At 43.3% G+C, this 21229-nt stretch overlaps 1 protein-coding gene across 2 annotated transcripts in view; it reads left to right on the forward strand.

Annotated features, from left to right (window-relative positions):
• The window catches only part of PYGL (glycogen phosphorylase L), an 89360-nt gene that overhangs the window by 57310 nt on the left and 10821 nt on the right, over positions 1-21229 (forward strand). For both annotated transcript variants that reach the window (XM_060753120.2, XM_067463122.1), the window contains 6 exons: positions 1984-2098; positions 4117-4218; positions 8671-8818; positions 12855-12913; positions 16102-16243; positions 19547-19754. In XM_060753120.2, coding sequence (XP_060609103.1) covers positions 1984-2098; positions 4117-4218; positions 8671-8818; positions 12855-12913; positions 16102-16243; positions 19547-19754 — 774 coding nt within the window. The remainder of the gene's footprint in view (positions 1-1983; positions 2099-4116; positions 4219-8670; positions 8819-12854; positions 12914-16101; positions 16244-19546; positions 19755-21229) is intronic.

Below are 21229 nucleotides of genomic sequence, written 5' to 3' on the forward strand. Positions count from 1 at the left end.
CCCCATTCTATTCAAACTCGTTAACTGCAACTTGCTTTAAATAGAGAAAGGTTCTTTCTCCCACCTTGGACATTCCACAGATATTTCATTTATTTATTTATTTATTTATTTATTTATTTACAGTATTTATATTCTGCCCTTCTAATCCTTCAGGGGACTCAGGGCGGATTACAATTTACATATACATGGCAAACATATGTAAACAGACACACAGAGGCTATTTAACTTTCCAGCTTCATGAGGGCGTGCTTCGAATTTTGGCAACTGGGGGCGTTGTCGCTTAACCTTCCACTTGTGACACCGATGGAGTACTTCCTCATTCTTTTGCATGCTTGTGGAGATTTTTATGGTGTCATAAATTAGTTAAATTAGCCTCACCACATAAGCAGTATCTAAATTTCCGACTTGACAGATGCAACTGTCTTTCAAGCTGCAAAGGTCGACAGCAAGCTAGACAAATGGTCAGGAGCTTACTCTGACCTGGGCTGGCTTCGAACTCATGACCTTTCGATCAGTAGTGATATTTAATGCAGCTGATTCCCAACCAGCTGTGCCACACTCTACTTGCCCTCACCTACGTCTGAAGATGCCATTTGCCACACATGCAGGCAAAACATCAGGAGAGAATGCTGTTGGAATAGGGCCAAACAGCCAGGAAAACTCACAGCAACCCAGTGATTATGGCCGTGAAAGCCTTCAACAGCACATGATTAGCATTGTTCCTTGATGGGAGTTGGTAGAACATGTGCAATTCACTGGCATTAGGGGAACTGGACTCCATAAAAATGTGGAAATGCAACTCTGGGGTCGACATCTCTGCACCAGTAGTAAAAGTCAAATCCACAAATATGGAGAGCAGAGGCCATGGAGTCCAACCTGTGACCATTGCTGAAAATCCACACTATCACTTTGATACGTCAGTCTTAATTGGCTTACTTGCATGCTATCCAGAGGACAGGAGCAGAATTCAAAACGATCTTGACAGATTAGAGAGATGAATGGCCAAAACTAACAAAATGAAGTTCAACAGTGACAAATGCAAGATACTCCACTTTGGCAGGAAAAATGAAATGCAAAGATACAGAATGGGGGACAATGCCTGGCTCGAGAGCAGTACGTGTGAAAAAGATCTTGGAGTCCTCGTGGACAGCAAGTTAAACATGAGCCAACAGTGTGATGTGGCGGCAAAAAAAGCCAATGGGATTTTGGCCTGCATCAAGAGGAACATAGTGTCTAGATCTAAGGAAGTAATGCTACCCCTCAATTCTGCTTTGGTTAGACCACATCTGGAATATTGTGTCCAATTCTGGGCACCACAATTCAAGAGAGATATTGACAAGCTGGAATGTGTCCAGAGGAGGGCGACTAAAATGATCAAGGGTCTGGAGAACAAGCCCTATGAGGAGCGGCTTAAAGAGCTGGGCATGTTTAGCCTGAAGAAGAAAAGGCTGAGAGGAGATATGATATGAGAGGAAGCCACAGGGAGGAGGAGGGAGCAAGCTTGTTTTCTGCTTCCTTGGAGACTAGGATGCGGAACAATGGCTTCAAATGACAAGAGAGGAGATTCCATGTGAACATGAGGAAGAACTTCCTGACTGTGAGAGCCGTTCAGCAGTGGAACTCTCTGCCCCGGAGTGTGGTGGAGGCTCCTTCTTTGGAAGCTTTTAAGCAGAGGCTGGATGGCCATTTGTCAGGGGTGATTTGAATGCAATATTCCTGCTTTTTGGCAAAATGGGGTTGGACTGGATGGCCCATGAGGTCTCTTCCAACTCTTTGATTCTATGATTCTATGATTCTATCAGTCAATACCTGCCCTTTTTTTAATTAGTGGTCTACTAATGTAGTTGCTTTTCTCACATCTTAAATCACCACCATCTCCAGCCAAAATATACAGTTTACACTATGCATGTAAGTTATGGGAGCCTTGAAGGGAGGTGCATTGTAAATTAAACAGAGCCTGTGGAAATCTCTTTCCTGTTGCAGTTTCAAGGATTTTGCTGAATTGGAGCCGGAGAAATTCCAGAATAAGACCAACGGCATCACTCCTCGGCGCTGGCTCCTGCTTTGCAACCCAGGACTGGCTGAACTGATTGCAGAAGTAAGGGGTGCTTGGTGTAGGGCTGGTTGTAGCTAGATCTTGAGTAGAGCTTCATTGTGTATTAGATGGGTTTTTACCATGAAATAATAAGTATTTTATGGTCTACTGCCTAGAAATGAAGGTGCTCTTTCTCACCTCGCTTGCAAATACACATTTCGGAGCCAGAGATGACCGGACGTCTACCTCTGCTTTTGATTACTGATGTTTGCTGTGTTTTATTATACCTGTCTTGTGATTTTCCCCTGTGTAAAAAAGAAAAGATAGGTCTTGGAAATGTGGACATTTCTTTAAAGTATCTGTTGCAATTATTATTATTATTATTATTATTATTATTACTAGCCATCCCCTGCCACGCATTGCTATGGCCCACTTGGGGTTTCTGTGTGGGAGGTTTGGCCCAGTTCTAATACTGGTGGGATTCAGAATGCTCTGTGATCGTAAGTGAACTATAAATCCCAGCAACTACAACTCCCAAATGTCAAGATTATATTATCCCCAAACTCCACCAGTGTTCACATTTGGGCATATTGAGCATTCGTGTAGAGTTTGGTCCGGATCCATCATTGTTTGAGTCCACAGTGATCTCTGGATGTAGGTGAACTACAGCTCCAAAACCAAAGGACACTACCCACCAAACCCTTCCAGTATTTTCTGTTGGTCGTGGGAGAACTGTGTGCCAAGTTTGGTTCAATTCCATCATTGGTTGGGTTCAGAATGTTCTTTGATTGTAGGTGAACTATAAATCCCAGCAACTCCAACTCCCAAATGTCAAGATTATATTATCCCCAAACTCCACCAGTGTTCACATTTGGGCATATTGAGCATTCGTGATCCAGATCCATCATTGTTTGAGTCCACAGTGATCTCTAGATGTAGGTGAACTACAACTCCAAAACCAAAGGACACTGCCCACCAAACCCTTCCAGTGTTTTCTGTTGGTCATGGGAGAACTGTGTGCCAAGTTTGGTTCAATTCCATCGTTGGTGGGGTTCAGAATGCTCTTTGATTGTAGGTGGACTATAAATCCCAGCAACTACAACTCCCAAATGTCAAGATTATATTATCCCCAAACTCCACCAGTGTTCACATTTGGGCATATTGAGCATTTGTGTAGAGTTTGGTCCAGATCCATCATTGTTTGAGTCCACAGTGATCTCTGGATGTAGGTGAACTACAACTCCAAAACCAAAGGATACTGCCCACCAAACCCTTCCAGTATTTTCTGTTGGTCATGGGAGAACTGTGTGCCAAGTTTGGTTTAATTCCATCATTGGTGGAGCCCAGAATGCTCTTTGATTGTAGGTGAACAATAAATCCCAGCAACTACAACTCTCAAATGACAAAATCAATTTTTTTTTGGGTTGTTAGGTGTCTTGTGTCCAAATTTGGTGTCAATTCGTCCCAGTGGTTTTTGAATTCTATTAATCCCACAAATGAACATTACATTTTTATTTATATAGATGATGATGATGATGATGATTATTATTATTATTATTATTATTATCATCAGAAACACAACAATTATTAGAGTCCACAGCAGACACTCTGCTGGCTGTTGTATTGGATCACACGTCGGACACTTCCCAAGTGTCTAGGATTGTGTGATGTATCGGTGAATAATGCGTGCAGATGGCCTTTTGCACCTGGCAGATGGTAATTTTGTCAGCACCGATTGTGTTTAAGTGCAGGCCAAGGTCTTGAGGCACTGCACCCAGTGTGCCGATCACCACAGGGACCCCCTTGACTAGTTTGTGCCAGAGTCTTTGCAGTTCAATCTTTAAATCCTCGTATCGTGTGAGCTTTTCCAGTTGTTTCTCTTCAATCCTGCTGTCGCCTGGGATTGCAACATCGACAATCCACAATGTTTTTTAACACGATCATGAGGTCAGGGGTCTGTAGTTTGCCCTTGCTGAAGTTGTTGATGGAGAGAAATAATTGAAATGGATACTGATACCCCAAGAAAGGCTTTGGATATGCCAGTCCCTGAGGACACGTATGACGCAATCTGTCTTTTTCAGAAAATAGGCGAGGAATACGTGAAAGACCTGAGCCAGCTGACGAAGTTGCACCGTTTTGTGAATGATGAGGTTTTCATCCGAGAGGTGGCCAAAGTGAAGCAGGTGAGTGGGAAGCAGGGGAGGCTGGACGCTTCATGGGAGTGGAACACCTCAATGGTCAGAGCTATTGGACAGTCAAATATGTTTTCATAGACTCATAGAATCAAAGAGTTGGAAGAGACCTCATGGGCCATCCAGTCCAACCCCATTCTGCCAAGAAGCAGGAATATTGCATTCAAATCACCCCTGACAGATGGCCATCCAGCCTCTGCTTAAAAGCTTCCAAAGAAGGAGCCTCCACCACACTCCGGGGCAGAGAGTTCCACTGCCAAATGGCTCTCACAGTCAGGAAGTTCTTTGGCCTGGGAGTTTGGTGCAGCCTCCTTCTCTGGAGGATTTACAGCTTAATGGTGTAACATTAGAAAATGTGGACCATTTCCGCTCCCTTGGCAGCCACCTCTCCACAAAAGTCAACATTGACACTGAAATACAACACCATCTGAGCTGTGCAAGTGCAGCATTTTTCCGAATGAAGCAGAGAGTGTTTGAAGACTGAGACATCCATAGGGATACCAAGGTGCTTGTTTACAAAGCTATTGTCCTCCCAACCCTGCTATACACCTGCGAAACATGAACTGTCTACAGACGTCACATGCAACTCCTGGAACAATTCCATCAGCGATGCCTCCAAAAGAATCCTGCAGATCTCTTGAGAAGACAGGCAGACAAATGTCGGTGTGCTGGAAGAAGCAAAGGCCACCAGCATTGAAGCGATGGTCCTCCGCCATCAACTCCGCTGGACTGGCCACGTTGTCTGGATGCCCGTCCACCGTCTCCCAAAGCACCATCTCCCAAATGTCTACCTTAGCAGCCACCTCTCCACAAAAGTCAACATTGACACTGAAATACAACACCATCTGAGCTCTGCGAGTGCAGCATTTTTCCGAATGAAGCAGAGAGTGTTTGAAGACTGAGACATCCATAGGGATACCAAGGTGCTTGTTTATAAAGCTATTGTCCTCCCAACCCTGCTATACACCTGCGAAACGTGGACTGTCTACAGACATCACATGCAACTCCTAGAATGATTCCGTCACGCTGCCTCCAAAAAATCCTGCAAATCACATGAGAAAACAGGCAGACAAATGTCAGTGTGCTGGAAGAAGTAAAGACCACCAGCATTGAAGCGATGGTCCTCCGCCATCAACTCTGCTGGACCGATCATGTTGTCCGTATACCCGACTACCATCTCCCAAAGCACCGTCTCCCAAATGTCTACCTTAGCAGCCACCTCTCCACAAAAGTCAACTTTGACACTGAAATACAACACCTTCTGAGCTTTGCGAGTTCAGCATTTTTCCAAATGAAGCAGAGAGTGTTTGAGGACCGGGACATCCGTAGGGAGACCAAGGAGCTTGTTTATAAAGCAATTGTCCTCCCAACCCTGCTTTACGCCTGTGAGACGTGGACTGTCTACAGACGTCACATGCAACTCCTGGAACGATTCCATCAACACTGCCTCCGGAAAATCCTGCAAATCTCTTGGGAAGATAAGCAGACAAACGTCAGCGCGCTGGAAGAAGCAAAGACCACCAGCATTGAAGCGATGGTCCTCCGTGATTAATTCTGCTGGACTGGCCATGTTGTCCGAATGCCCGACCACCATCTCCGAAAGCAGTTGCTCTACTCAGAACTCAAGAACGGAAAGCAGAATGTTGGAGGACAGGAAAAGAGATTCAAAGATGGGCTTAAAGCAAACCTTAACACTGAGAACTGGGAAACCCTGGCCCTTGAGCGCTCCAGCTGGAGGTCAGCTGTGACCAGCAGTGCTGCAGAATTTGAAGAGGCATGAATGGAGGGTGAAAGAGAGAAACGTGCCAAGAGGAAGGCGTGTCAAGCCAACCCCAACCGGGACCACCTTCCACCTGGAAACCAGTGCCTTCACTGCGGAAGATGCAGATCAAGAAGAGGGCTCCAGAGTCACCTATGGACCCACCAGAATACTGATCCTGGAAGGTTATCCTACTCGGACAATGAGGGATCGCCTAAGTAAGTAAGCCCTCCATGTAATAGCTTGCTTCGCTGCCAACAGAATCTATACAGATGCCATTAGTCACAAAGGAAGGCAAAATGTCAGAAAAGAACTGGAACACGGCCATACAGCCCGGAAAACTCATTGCAACCCAACTTCTTGACCCTTCCTGCTGTTAAAGAAGGACCTCTCTTGGGTCTGAAGAAAAATAAAATAAAAACATTACAAACATTCCACTATGGCCGCCAGAGGGCATGCGTAGACCATTTTACATTCCTGATCCGGAATCCAAAACACTGAAAGATCCAAAATAATTCAGACGGACATACTGATTTCTTTGCTTTCTAACGGTTCAGTGTTATTTGTTACTTAGGCGATCCCATGGTATCTGAGTAAGATTATCCTCCAAATTCGGTGTCCTGGCGGTGGGTCCGTAGGTGGCTGTGGAGCCCTATTCTTGACCTGCATCTTCTCCCACAGTGAGCGCATTGGTTTCCAGATGGAAGGCAGTCCCGGTCAGGGTTGGCTTGACGCGCCTTCCTCTTGGCACATTTCTCTCTTCTGGCCTCCATTCGTGCCTCTTCGAATTCTACAGCACTGCGAGTCACAGCTGACCTCAAGCTAGAGCGTTCTAGGGCCAGGGCTTCCCAGTTCTGACTTGGTGTCTATGTCACAGTTTTTGAGTTTTTGAGGCTAGCAGCTTGGAAGCAGTGCATTGGGATCACCCTCTTCTCCTAAAGGGCCTGGTCTAGGGGATGCTGGGAGCTGTAGTCCAGAAGAGAGTGTGGATATGCTATTGTGTGTTTTGTTTGCCAGGGGGAGTAGTTTTTGCGAATGCGCGGTAGTGTCTTTTTGCTTTTTTTTTTTGGCTTTTAAAGTCCATTCTGCTGTGTTTTCCAGCGTTTCTTTGAGTGATGGTCACTCTTTTGCCTGATAGGTGTATTCTGTCCAAATTTTGTGTCAGTTCGTCTAGTGGTTTTTGAGTTATGTTAATCCCACAAATGAACATTACATTATTTATTTATTTACTAGCCGCCCCCTGCCACGCATTGCTGTGGCCCGCTCTGGTGGTCATGAGGGTTCTGTGTGGGAGGTTTGGCCCAATTCTATCGTTGGTGGGGTTCAGAATGCTCTGTGATTGTAGGCGAACTATAAATCCCAGCAACTACAACTCCCAAATGTCAAGATACTATTTTCCCCAAACTCCACCAGTGTTCACATTTGGGCATATTGAGTATTCGTGTAGAGTTTGGTCCAGATGCATCCTTGTTTGAGTCCACAGTGCTCTTTGGATATAGGTGAACTACAACTCCAAAACCAAAGCACACTGCCCACCAAACCCTTCCAGTATTTTCTGTTGGTCATGGGAGAACTGTGTGCCAAGTTTGGTTCAATTCCATCGTTGATGGGGTTCAGAATGCTCTTTGATTGTAGGTGAACTATAAATCCCAGCAACTACAACTCCCAAGTGACAAAATCAATTCTTTTTAGTGAAGGACATACATTGGGTTGTTAGGTGTCTTGTGTCCAAATTTGGTGTCAATTCATCCAGTGGTTTTTGAGTTCTGTGAATACCACAAACGAACATTACAATTTTATTTATATAGATAACAGGCATGGACAAACTTTGGCCCTCCAGGTGTTTTGATAACTCCCACAATTCCTAACAGTTGTATATAATGTTACCTTTGGACTATGTGTATAAGAAAACATAATTGGATTTTATGTTTAGACTTGGGTCCCTTCTCTGAGATATTCTAGTGGAATCTCTTTTGCAGATTTTTAAGCAAAGATTACATGGGCATCTGTTAGGGGGGCTTTGATTGTGTCCTCCTGCCTGGCAGAATAATGGGGTTGGACTGGATGGCCCTTGGAGTCTCTTCCAACTCTAAGATTCTGTTGTTCAGTGTGTAAATCATGAAGCAGAAATGGGTTAACAGGATTGGGCTCTCATATCTTGACTTCACGAATCATAGAATCCTAGAATCAAAGAGTTGGAAGAGACCTCATGGGCCATCCAGTCCAACCCCATTCTGCCAAGAAGCAGGAATATTGCATTCAAATCACCCCTGACAAATGGCCATCCAGCCTCTGCTTAAAAGCTTCCAAAGAAGGAGCCTCCACCACACTCCGGGGCAGAGAGTTCCACTGCTGAACGGCTCTCACAGTCAGGAAGTTCTTCCTCATGTTCAGATGGAATCTCCTCTCTTGTAGTTTGAAGCCATTGTTCCATTGCGTCCTAGTCTCCAAGGAAGCAGAAAACAAGCTTGCTCCCTCCTCCCTGTGGCTTCCTCTCACATATTTATACATGGCTATCAAATCTCCTCTCAGCCTTCTCTTCTTCAGGCTAAACATGCCCAGTTCCCTAAGCCGCTCCTCATAGGGCTTGTTCTCCAGACCTTTTATCATTTGCCACGAAGTTGCCCGCTCCTCCATTTGAACTTGCCTTGTTGGCTGATTCTGCCTCTCCTTACTTCGCCCAGGAAAACAAGGTCAAGTTTGCCCAATACCTGGAGAAAGAATACAAGGTGAAGATCAACCCGTCCTCCATGTTTGACGTCCAGGTGAAGAGGATCCACGAATACAAGCGGCAGCTCATGAACTGCCTCCACATCATCACCATGTACAACCGTGAGTATGTTCTGCAGGTACACCACCTGAACGCTTTTGAGCAGGCATGGGCCAACTTGGGCCCTCCAGGTGTTTTGGACTTCAACTCCCACAATTCCTAACAGCCGGTAGGCTGTTAGGAATTGTGGGAGTTGAAGTCCAAAACACCTGGAGGGCCCAAGTTGGCCCATGCCTGCTCTAGAATGAGTATAGCTTGACACTCTTGAACTGCCATGGGTCAATGCTATGGAATACTGAGAGTTGTAGTTTTCCTTTATCCCTCTTGGTCAGAAATAAATAAAATTGCAGATATGGATTCAGTGGATAAGGGACTCTTACTGCATTGGCTATGATGTTCATCTTTGTGCACAAGTCCAGAAAAACTATTTTTGCAGTCTTGAAATGCATGCACTTTGCACCAAAATATTTATCTGCTTTGAATGAGGAAACTCGAGTCTGCGTCAGATACCAAAAGTATTCAGACAGTAATTTCGTAACTGCATTAAATTTATTTCAGCCACCTTTGAAAAAGAATTGTGATAGTTCAGAGCAATACTGTCATGGGGATTACAGCACATTTGCAGTTGCCCAAAGCCATGTGAAGCAGCATGCTGTCTTATAAAATATTCCAAAAATCTCGAGGAAATTTTGAAATACTGCAATGAGTTTCCATGTTGAGAATGAAGAAATTCCCGTTTGGGGCTTCGTTGATTTGCCCGCAGATATACTACAATTGAATTGAAAACTAAAGGCGAACGTGGCCTGTATGCAGGTGAAATGTCAGGAGAGAATGCCTCTAGAACATGGCCATATAGCTCGAAAAAACCTACAACAACCCATGGCCTGTATGCTCCACCATGGCTATTTTCCATCTTTATTTTTAGCCTTGGCTTAGTTTGTCAATGCAAAGCAGCATGATAATGAGCAGGAGCAGAAGAAGCAGAAGAGGAGGAGGAGGAAGAGGAGATGGAGGAGGAGGAAGAAGGAGAAGGAGAAGAGGAGGAGGAGGAGGAGGAAGAAGAAGAGGAGGAGGAGGGAGAAGAAGAAGAGGAGAAGGAAGAAGAAGAAGAGGAGGAAGAAGAGGAAGCGTAGGAAGAGGAAGAGGAGGAGGAAGAGGAGGAGGAAGAAGACAAAGGACAGGAGCAGGATTCAAAACGATCTTGATAGATTAGAGAGATGGGCCAAAACTAACAAAATGAAGTTCAACAGGGAAAATTCAAGATACTCCACTTAGGCAGAAAAAACAAAATGCAAAGAGACAGAATGGGGGACAATGCCTGGCTCGAGAGCAGTACGTGTGGACAACAAGTTAAATCTAGGGAAGTCATGCTCCCCATGCTCTATTCTGCTTTGGTTAGACCACACCTGGAATATTGTGTCCAATTCTGGGCACCGCAATTCAAGAGAGATATTGACAAGCTGGAATGTGTCCAGAGGAGGGCGACTAAAATGATCAAGGGTCTGGAGAACAAGCCCTATGAGGAGCGGCTTAAGGAGCTGGACATGTTTAGCCTGAAGAAGAGAAGGCTGAGAGGGGATATGATAGCCATGTATAAATATGTGAGAGGAAGCCACAGGGAGGAGGAGGGAGCAAGCTTGTTTTCTGCTCTCTTGGAGACTAGGACGCAATGGAACAATGGCTTCAAACTACAAGAGAGGAGATTCCACCTGAACATGAGGAAGAACTTCCTGACTGTGAGAGCCGTTTAGCAGTGGAACTCTCTGCCCCGGAGTGTGGTGGAGGCTCCTTCTTTGGAAGCTTTGAAACAGAGGCTGGATGGCCATCTGTCAGGGGTGATTTGAATGCAATATTCCTGCGTCTTGGCAGAATGAGGTTGGACTGGATGGCCCATGAGGTCTCTTCCAACTCTTTGATTCTATGATTCTATAAAAAGAAGAGGAAGAAGAAGAGGAGGAGGAGGAAGAAGAGGAGGAAGAAGAGGAAGCAGCAGCAGCAGCAGCTGGAAGAAGATCATGCAGACAGACTAAAAGCAGAGGCATAACACCGTTGCTCAGATGATTCATTGGAACTTGTGACACCAACACCATCTGCCTGCCACACTGATGTGATCACAAGCCGGAAAAAGTTACAGAAAATGAACGCGTCAATACTCAGGGACTTCCAAATTCAGAGTGACAGTTTTGGAGCACAATACTCTGGACCTCACTATCATATGGATTGTCAATGTCGCAATCCCAGGTGACAGCAGGATTGAAGAGAAACAACTGGAAAAGCTGGCACTATATGAGGATTTAAAGATCGAACTGCAAAGACTGTGGCACAAGCCAGTCAAGGTGTCCCAGTAGTGATCAGCACACTGGGTGCAGTGCCTAAAGACCTTGGCCTGCACTTAAACACAATCAGCACTGACAAAATTACCTGTCAGCTGCAGAAGGCCACCTTTCTGGGATCTGCACACATTATCCACCGATACATCACACAATCCTAGACACTTGGGAAATGTCTGATGTGTGATCCAGTACAACAGCCAGCAGAGTGATCTTGTTTGCTGTGGACGCATTGTGTTTTGAGATTAACTTCACAATTCAGCAGCAGATCAGTTGCACAACTTCAGCGCTTTCCAGTAGATTGTTCCTGCACAGTATTTTCAGTCAACTGCTCCCACAGCCTGCAGCCACGCTGGAACCTTTTACATACACTTGAGCACATGCCCGGCCATTGTCAGTTTTACCATTGTCTTTCCTCCAGTCTAGATGATATTACAAATTTACCACAGTGTAGGGGCAAAAACCAAAAAGATAATCCACAAATCCAAAATCCAAGAGTAGATTGCCCCTTCCCAAGGAGGGCGAGGAAGGACACCACGAAAGTTGAATCTTTAAAACTGCAAAATGCTATTTATTGCGCAGCTGAAGCAATAGTGACAAACATGCATATGGGTATGCAATAAAGGGGTTTGTCCCACCTAAAGTTGGTTGCATTGATTATTTATGACTTTCATTAAAACAGTTTGATTGGTACATAGAAATCAATCATCTCATTGGTTCCCAAAGACAAATCATTTCATTGGTCTAAGTTAGCTATGCAGTTGTTCATTAGTTGTTTATGATTTTGATTGACATTATAGCACACGTGGGATCCTAACAATGGCACAGCTAAAATATAACTATGGTCCATTGTTCTCTGACCATGACTGTATCTTATCTGTTAGTCTGTTGCAAACATGGCTTCAGAGCGACTGGGAAACTTGGGGGTTCTATCTAGCAAACAGCTAGCTGGTTTTGTCCGGATATGTTGTTACCCTTGAATAGTAACTTCTTCTTTGGAGCACTGATTTCTCAAACAATCAGCATTTTCTGTGAACAAAGGCCTACTGCAGAAATAGGCCAATATGGCAGTAAATCATGACATATGGGCATTGGGGAAATATATGAAAATTCGCTTTTTAAAACCACGTCCCCTCCAACAGCATACAGTTATATCTTGTCTTAGCAGACAGGTTCTTTAATTACATATAGCCTTCGACAAACAACATAACAGCACAAGGAGAGAAATACACTATACATGACTTCCTTATATACAATTCTATACAATTACACATAGCAATCTCTGATTGGTTCCCAACTCATTGACTTAACTCAGACTCAGGATTACATCATTCACAATCACCTGGACTAGGCCAGAACACATTCTCCAAATGAAGTTCTATATACAGTTAATGCATGACTCAGCATTTCCAATAGAAGCCCATTAGCAGTGCATGACTCAGCTATATTACACTGCAATACATTGTAAAACCTGACAAAATAACAACAACAACAATAGAAGGTGACGATGAAAACAACCTGAGAAACTAACTTGTCACATTGAAGGGTGCATCTACATTGTAGAATGAATGCATTGCTATGGAATCCTGAGAATTGTAATTGGGTGACGCACCAGGACCCAGGCAGAGAAAGCTAAGGACCTTTGGAAATGACAACTCACAGGATCCCGTAACATTGAACCAAGGCAGTTAAAGTAGTATTAAACTTCCTTAACTTTGCAGTGTAGAGGCATCCCATGGAACATGAACCACTTTTTCTTTTTTTGCAGGCATTAAGCGGGACCCCATGAAGCAGTTTGTGCCCAGGACAGTGATCATCGGAGGCAAAGTGAGTGGGCCACTGGCTCTTTGTGAAATGGAAATAAATAGCAACTAAACAGTTGTATTGCATTAAAAAAAACACAAAGTTTTCAATTAAATGTCCTCTGACCAGTATCTGGCCACTTGGAGTGCCTCTGGTGTTGCCGCAAGAAGGTCCTCCCTTGTGCATGTAACAGGGCTCAGGGTGCATTGCAGCAGGTGGTCAGTGGTTTGCTCTTCTCCACACTCGCATGTCGTGTATTCAACTTTGTAGCCCCATTTCTGAAGGTTGGCTCTGCAACTCATGGTGCCAGAGAGCAGTCTGTTCAGCGCCTTCCAAGTTGCCCAGTCTTCTGCGTGCCCAGGGGGGAGTCTCTCATTTGGTATCAGCCATTGATTGAGGTTCTGGGTTTTGAGCCTGCCACTTTTGGACTCTTGCTTGCTGAGGAGTTCCAGCGAGTGTCTCTGTAGATCTTAGGAAGCTATTTCTTGATTTTGTTTCATTGATTACACTATATAACAAAATTTGAAACATTTTCTGTTCCTGGTTTGAAAGTGTTATTTCCTGTTTAATTGTGTGGTCCTTACTTTGAAAGTAGTTGTTCTACTCCAGAGACTTGCCACAAAAAAGTATATTGAATTGACTCTATGAGATATTCATTGAAAACTAGAGCAATATATACTGCAAAAAACAAAGTTTTTGCAGGTTAATAAATGTTTTCCATGTTTTTATGACCGAACCAATTAGGAAATGACATGAACAAAAATCATGTTACATAGTGTAATTTTTAAGCCCTATATTGCGAGATTTCAGAGTGCTATAGCTTTATTAGAATATAATGAAATTAATGTAAAACAAGCATTAAACCAATGGTTCCCAAATGTTTTCAATCATGGAACCCTTCAATAGACATTTTCTGCAAAACCCTAACTTTGTATAATTATAACTTTACACTCATTCAAATATTTCTCCCAATTTGCTATTGAAAGTCTAGTTTTTTTGAGTAAATCCGACTCTAGTATTCTTGAGTAATATCCCAAATGTCTTGGATCTCAAAAAGTACAAGTAAGAAAAAAATTCAAAAATAATCAATGTGATAAATGAATGACATATGTGTCATAAATGACTTTTCAATAACTTAATAGGGTTTTTATTGCAATTTCCAGATATCAGATTACAGAAAAACATTTAGAAAAATTTGTGTTGATCTTATGTTGACTTCCTTCTTCACATTGTAAACATTTCTGTTATCACTCTCCCAATTCTTATCGGAGTTTACTTTTCAGTTCTTATTAGCAACTTTTTATTACAGTCCAGCAAGCAGGTAGTTAGTCATTGCAGGCCTTAATATATAATAACGCTGCTCTGAGTCGCCTTTGGGCTGATATGAGCGGAGTAGAAATAATGTAAATAAATAAATATTATACTGGTTGGTTGTTGTAGGGTTTTTCGGACTATATGGCCATGGTCTAGAGGCATTCTCTCCTGACGTTTTGCCTGCATCCATGGCAAGCATCCTCAGAGATAGTGAGGATGCTTGCCATAGATGCAGGCGAAACGTCAGGAGAGAATGCCTCTAGACCATGACCATATAGCCCGAAAAAACCTACAATAACCCAGTGAATCTGGCCATGAAAACCTTCGACATTATACTGGTGTCTTCAAAATTATTAACTCCTTCCATACATTCATCTTCCATTCTTCCATTCATTCCCCCACATCATATTAAATTCACATTTATCAAATCTGCACATTGAATTTCTTATTACATATGAATCACTTCTGTTGTAAAAGGTTGAAATGTGTCTCTGATAGAAATAGTTGTAGCACAAAATAGCTATTAAGGAGACTGTAAAGCACAGAGTTGGCCTCATGTGGTTCTATTTTTAAATCCATATGATTTTTAGGATTTTTAGTTGAACCCCAACAATGGTTTTGTTGAACCCTTGAAGTGACTGGACTGACCTTGAAGGAGCTGGGGGTGGTGACGGCCGACAGGGAGCTCTGGCGTGGGCTGGTCCATGAGGTCACGAAGAGTCGGAGACGACTGAACGAATGAACAACAACAACAGGGTTCTGGAGAACACCATTTGGGAAATGTCAAACTATTGTGTTGCTTTTGTTGTCAATGCAGTTTAACCCTATTTGAACTGCCATGGCTCAATGCTGTGGGTTCATGGGAGTTGTAGTTTGGTGAGGCACTGTTGGAGCTTAGCCTGTGATTGTGTTCCAGGATCAGGGTGCTTTGGATGTGGGGAGTGATGTCAACGAGTTTCAAGATGAGTTTCAAGCTGGCAATGGTTTGATCAGTGATCTTGATGCAGAGAATGACCAGGAGATCCCTGTTCAAAGGGTAGTTTCCCATGAGAATGTGCCTGAGGGGTGTGGGGATGATGGTGTACTTTCCGAATTGTTACCAGTGAGTTCCCATGATAGTGAACATGACAACAGCTCGGCACCTGGCCCAGCTGCAGAAATTAATGAGCAAATGGGTAATGAGCAAATAGATAGACACAAGAAGTTTAGTCAAAACAGGAGAGCCGAACAGTGGCTTCGGCGGTCTGCCAGGCTCTGAGAGAAAAAGATAAGTTCTCAGTTAAAACGAAACCAATTCCTGAATGCTAGAGACTTAGCTAACAAGGAGATAAAAGTCCCAAGTACAGGAGATGTAGTCAGATGAAGCATCATTTGGAATCAAGTCAAGGTCTCGCTCTTGTTCATGGAAGTTTTGCTTGGGAAATTCATGTTTTAAGTGCCTTTGTTTCATGGTTTTGATTCTTGGATTTTATGCTCTATATTCATGTCTTGGGTTCATGTTTCCTGATTCTTTGCATGTTATTTGGGAAGTTTTGCCTTTTTTTATGGACTTTGATGGACTATTACCCTGTTCCTGCTTATCTTCCTACCTAATTAGATTTACCTATTTCTTTAAAGTGCTTTTTACCTTAGTGATTTTTAATTATCTTCAACAAAAGGATTTTTTTCTATCCAGCGGTGTGGTGTTTAAAGTCAGAGGGCTTTTCCTGTCCTGGAGTGCAACAGGCACCAGTGTTCTTAAAGGTGTTGTCCAACTACCACTTCCAGACTTAAGATCTCTACTCCACAGTCTTGTGTGTCATTGAAATATTGCATTTTTGAGATGCCTTCTATCCAAGTTAAGTGGTCAACGTCAATGTGCCCTTTCCCTCTGATCCCTGACCCTGCTCTCCTTTCAGGCGGCCCCTGGCTACCACATGGCCAAACTGATCATCAAGCTCATCACCTCTGTGGGCCACGTAGTCAACAATGACCCTGTGGTTGGGAACAAGCTGAAGGTCATCTTCCTGGAGAATTACAGGGTCTCCCTGGCGGAGAAGGGTAAGGCCAGCCTCTTCAATGGTTTCCATGAATTTATTGTTTACTCTCATATATCCCCAGCATCATGGTTTCGGAGCAACCAATGCCCACCTGCTTACTCCCTTCTCCAGCTCCAAGAAGGCATTCCTCACAATGTCCAACATGCAAAACACTGCAAATCTCTTTGGACAGGCTCTCTTTGTGGCTCTTTCTTTCCTTCCTCCATTTCCCTCATACATCTTCTCCCTCTCTCTTTTCTTACATTCTTTCCTTCTACCCTTACTTTCCCACATAACCTCCCTCCCCCCTCTCTTCCTTCCTTCCTTCCTTCCTTCCTTCCTTCCTTCCTTTCCTTCCTTCCTTCCTTCCTTCCTTCCTTCCTTTTTCTTCCTCCTTTTCTCTTACCTTCTTTTCCTTTCTATCATCCCTTCTTTCATTCTGTCTTTTTCCCTTCCTTTCTCTTCCATTCTTTCTCATTCTTTCTCCCTCGATACATTTCCTTCTTCTCTTCTTTTTTTCTTTCTTCCTTCTATTCTTTCATCCTTTTTTCTTCCCTTCCTTTTTTCCCCATTTTTTCTTTTTTCTTACTTTCTTTCTTTCTTCCCTTGCTTTCACTCATAACCCTCCTTCCTTTTTCTTCCCCTTTTCTCTTGCCTTCTTTTCCTTTCTTTCTTTCTTTCCTTCCTTCCTTCCCTCTTCTCTTCCTTTTCCTTCCTTTTCCTTTCTTCCCCCTTCCTCTCCTCCTTTTTCTTTTCTTTCTCTTCTCTTCTTCTTCTTTCTTTCATACCTTTCTCCTTCCTTTCCTTCCTTCCTTTCCTCCTTTTTGTCTTTTGCCTTCTTTCCTTTCTCCCTTCCCCTCATACACATGTCACCTAGCCACAGTCAATTGCTTTGTTCCTTTCCTTTCCCTCTCCTCTGGGCCTGAAAGGGGTGCTTCTTTTAGTTCAAATTCCCCCCGTTATTTTACGTTGGATAATGAAGGGTCACCAAAGACCATCAGGAAACAAAGTATTTTCTGTTGGTCATTGGGGTTATGTGTGGGAAGTTTGGCCCAATTCTATTGTTAGTGGGGTTCAGAGTGCTCTTTGATTGTAGGTGAACTATAAATCCCAGGAACTACAACTCCCAAATGTCAAGGTCTATTCTCCCCAAACTCCTCCAGTGTTCACATTTGGGCATATTGAGTATTCATGCCAAGTTTGGTCCAGATCCATCATGGTTTGAGTCCACAGTGCTTTCTGGGTATAGATGAACTACAAGTCCCAAACTCAAGGTCAATACCCATCAAACCCTTCCAGTATTTTCTATTGGTCATGGGAGTCCTGTTTACTAAGTTTGGTTAAATTCCATCGTTGGTGGAGTTCAGAATGCTCTTTGGTTGTAGGTGAACTATAAATCCCAATAACTAGAATGACAACTCCAAACCCAAGGTCAATGCCCACCAAACTCTTCCAGTATTTTCTATTGGTCATGGGAGTCCTGCTTACTAAGTTTGGTTTAATTCAATTGTTGGTGGAGTTCAGAATGCTCTTTGATTGTAGGTGAACTATAAATCCCAGCAGCTACAACTCCCAAAAGACAAAATCTTTTTTTTTTTTTTTTAGGGATTGTTAGTAGGTGTCTTGTGGCCAAATTTGGTGGCAATTCATCCAGCAGATTTTTAGTTATTATGTCACTCAAAACAAACAGAGCATATATGTATATATATATGTGTGTGTGTGTGTATGTATATGTATGTGTATGTGTATGTATGTATGTGTATGTATGTATGTATGTATGTATGTATGTATGTATATACTAGCTGTCCCCTGCCATGCGTTGCTGTGGCCCAGTCTGGTGATCTAGAAAATAAAGTAATGAGAAAGTGCTGCTTTCAAATATATGTAATTTCTATATGCTTGTGGGTAAACAGTTCATGGGGTTCAGAATGCTCTCTGTTTGTAGGTAAACTGTAAATCCCAGTAACTACAATTCCCATATGTCAAGGTTTATTTCCCCTAAACTCTATCTGTGTTCATATTTGGGCATATTGAGTATTCCTGCCAAGTTTGGTCCAGACCCATCATTGTTTGAATCCATAGTGCTTTCTGGATGTAGGTGAACTACAACTCCCAAAGTCAAGGTCAATGCCCACCCAACCCTTCTAGTGTTTTCTGTTGGCCATGTTTACTTCAATTCCATCATTGGTGGAGTTCAGAATGCTCTTTGATTGTAGGTGAACTATAAATCCCAGCAACTACAACTCCCAAATGACAAAATCAATGATGGATCTGGTCCAAATTGGCAAAAATACTCAATATGTCCAAATGTGAACACTGGTGAATTTGGGGAAAATAAAACCTTGACAATTGGGAGTTGTAGTTGCTGTGATTTATAGTTCACCTACAATCAAAGAGCATTCTGAACTCCACCAATGATGGAATTGAACCAAATATGGCGCACAGAACTCCCACGACGAACAGAAAATATATATCAGTGATTGGTTGGGGGGGGGGGGGGAGAGGCGCCGAAATACTGTTTGCTTACCATTGAAAATTACCCTGTGCCGCCACTGGTTTGAGTCCACAGTTCTCTCTGGATGTGGGTGAACTACAACTCCAAAACTCAAGGTCAATGCCCACAAAACTTTGAGTATTTTCTGCTGGTCATGGGAGTTCCGTGTGCCAAGTTTGGTTCAATTCCATCATTGGTGGAGTTCAGACTGCTCTTTGATTGTAGGTGAACTATAAATCCCAGCAACTACAACTCCCAAATGACAAAATCATTTTTTTTTTAGTGATGGTCACTCCTTGGGTTAGTCGGTGTCTTGTGGCCAAATTTGGTGTCAATTTGCCCAGTTGTTTTTGAGTTATGTTAATCCCACAAATGAACATTACATTACGTGTGTGTGTGTGTGCGTGGACATTGCACATTACAAGTTAAACAGCCCCAAACCCAAGGTTTTGTAGGGTTTTGCAGTATTTCCAAAACTGCTTTGTGTCCCAATCTGGAGGCAAAGTCAAGTATTAAAAAAGCATTATGATGATAAAGACCTTTTTGAGCAGAAATGTTGGTGTGCATAATAGCCACAGATATTAAACACTTGTGCGTTTGTGGATGAGTCAATCCCTAGTATCTGATGAAAGATCCGAAAGATCCGAATTTCCTCATCGTGTCTGCATTGTAATGACAGGCTCATAAATTGAGCCACATGGGTGGTAATGAAGGATCTCAATCAGTGCTTCAAAGTGTGACTTCTCTGTGTACGGGGTTGTTTTTTATTGGACGTAAACATTGCGAGCTGGGCTTGAGGCAGCTGCTTCAAAGATGGTGTCTTCTTGGCAGTGATCCCCGCCACAGACCTGTCGGAGCAGATCTCCACCGCCGGTACAGAGGCCTCGGGCACCGGCAACATGAAGTTCATGCTCAACGGGGCCCTGACCATTGGGACCATGGATGGTGCCAATGTCGAAATGGCAGAGGAGGCCGGGGAGGAGAACCTGTTCATCTTTGGCATGAGGGTGGAGGACGTCGCCGAGCTGGACCGCAGGGGGTGAGTGGGGATGGAAGACGATGGCAAGAGTATTCATTCTACAGTGAAGACCCTCCCTCTAGTGTTAGAGACCCTAAATTGGGTCTTCTTAGGTCCACATCATGGGAGCACGTAAGGAAGGAGACAGTTTCAAAAAAGATAAAAAAATAAGGTTTATTTTAGTTTCTTCATGAAGACGACGGACAGCCTGGCAGCATACGCAGATGCTACCCTTCAAGTGATTGCCGTTGCCCTCCTGTTTCTGCTGACCTTTGTACTCAAGTAATAGGTCATGGAAAGTACTCTCTTTCCAGCCGCCCCCTCCCTTGACCTTTTGATGGAAAGTACCTTCTTGAACCTGCAGACTCTGCGCTTAACCACAACCTTTGGCTTAACCACAACACAACTTCCTATGTAGGCTTGAACTTTGTATGACCTCTACATGTGACATCTTGTTTCTTAAAAACATTTTCTTCCGTGTTGCTCTTTTTCGACAGAGAAAGGGTATATTTCTCTTTTGCTGTTAATTTCATTCAAAGCCCCTTGCTTAGCATTTGCAAATTTCACTCGAAGACCCTTTCACTAGGTGTTTTGGACTTCAGTTCCCAGAAATCCCAGCTGTTAGGAATGGTGGAAGCTGAAGTCCAAAACACTTGGAGGAGCAGAGTTTGAGAAACCCTGGTTTGGAGTATAGCCATTAGTTTAGGTAGATTTGCACCTACATTAACCCTGTTACTGAATCCAGGATAAACCCACATATATTTATTATTTATAGTTGTCCCTTCCCCATTTGCAATTTTGGCTTTTGTGGATTTGATTATTCATGAATTTGAATCAAAAACAGTTGATAAAGGACACCGCTCAGTAACAGGGGAATGCCAGACAGCAAACAATCAAGTGGCAGGAAGCAGCCATGCTTTGAAGCTGCAAGATCATTCAGTGCTAATTAAGGTGACCAATTGCAACATTCACACCTGGCTCAAGCATGTCAGAATAGTGTTAGTAACCAATATAAGGCCTCAGCCCCTTTTACTCTCAGTATGATAAAAACTCAAAAAATACACATGAGTCACTGGGTTGTTGTAGGTTTTTTCGGGCTATACGGCCATGTTCTAGAGGCATTCCCTCCTGAAGTTTCGCCTGCATCTATGGCAAGCATGCTCAGAGGCAGTGACATTCACACCTAGCTCCAGCAGATAAGAGTCCTTTGTCCCACCCTGGTCTTTCCACAGATATATAAACCCATTTTCCTAGTTCCAACAGACCTCACTACCTCTGAGGATGCTTGCCATAGATGCAGGCGAAACGTCAGGAGAGAATGCCTCTAGAAGATGGCCATATAGCCCGAAAAAACCTACAACAACCCAGTGATTCCGGCCATGAAAGCCTTCGACAATACATCACACATGAGTCAGTTGCTTTAAGCAGAAACAAAAATATAGTTCTATTCACTGTAGATCAAAAACACAAAGCAAAACAGAAGAATTGTTCTCACC

Source organism: Anolis sagrei, chromosome 1 (assembly GCF_037176765.1).
Source record: "Anolis sagrei isolate rAnoSag1 chromosome 1, rAnoSag1.mat, whole genome shotgun sequence".
Taxonomy (NCBI): domain Eukaryota; kingdom Metazoa; phylum Chordata; class Lepidosauria; order Squamata; family Dactyloidae; genus Anolis; species Anolis sagrei.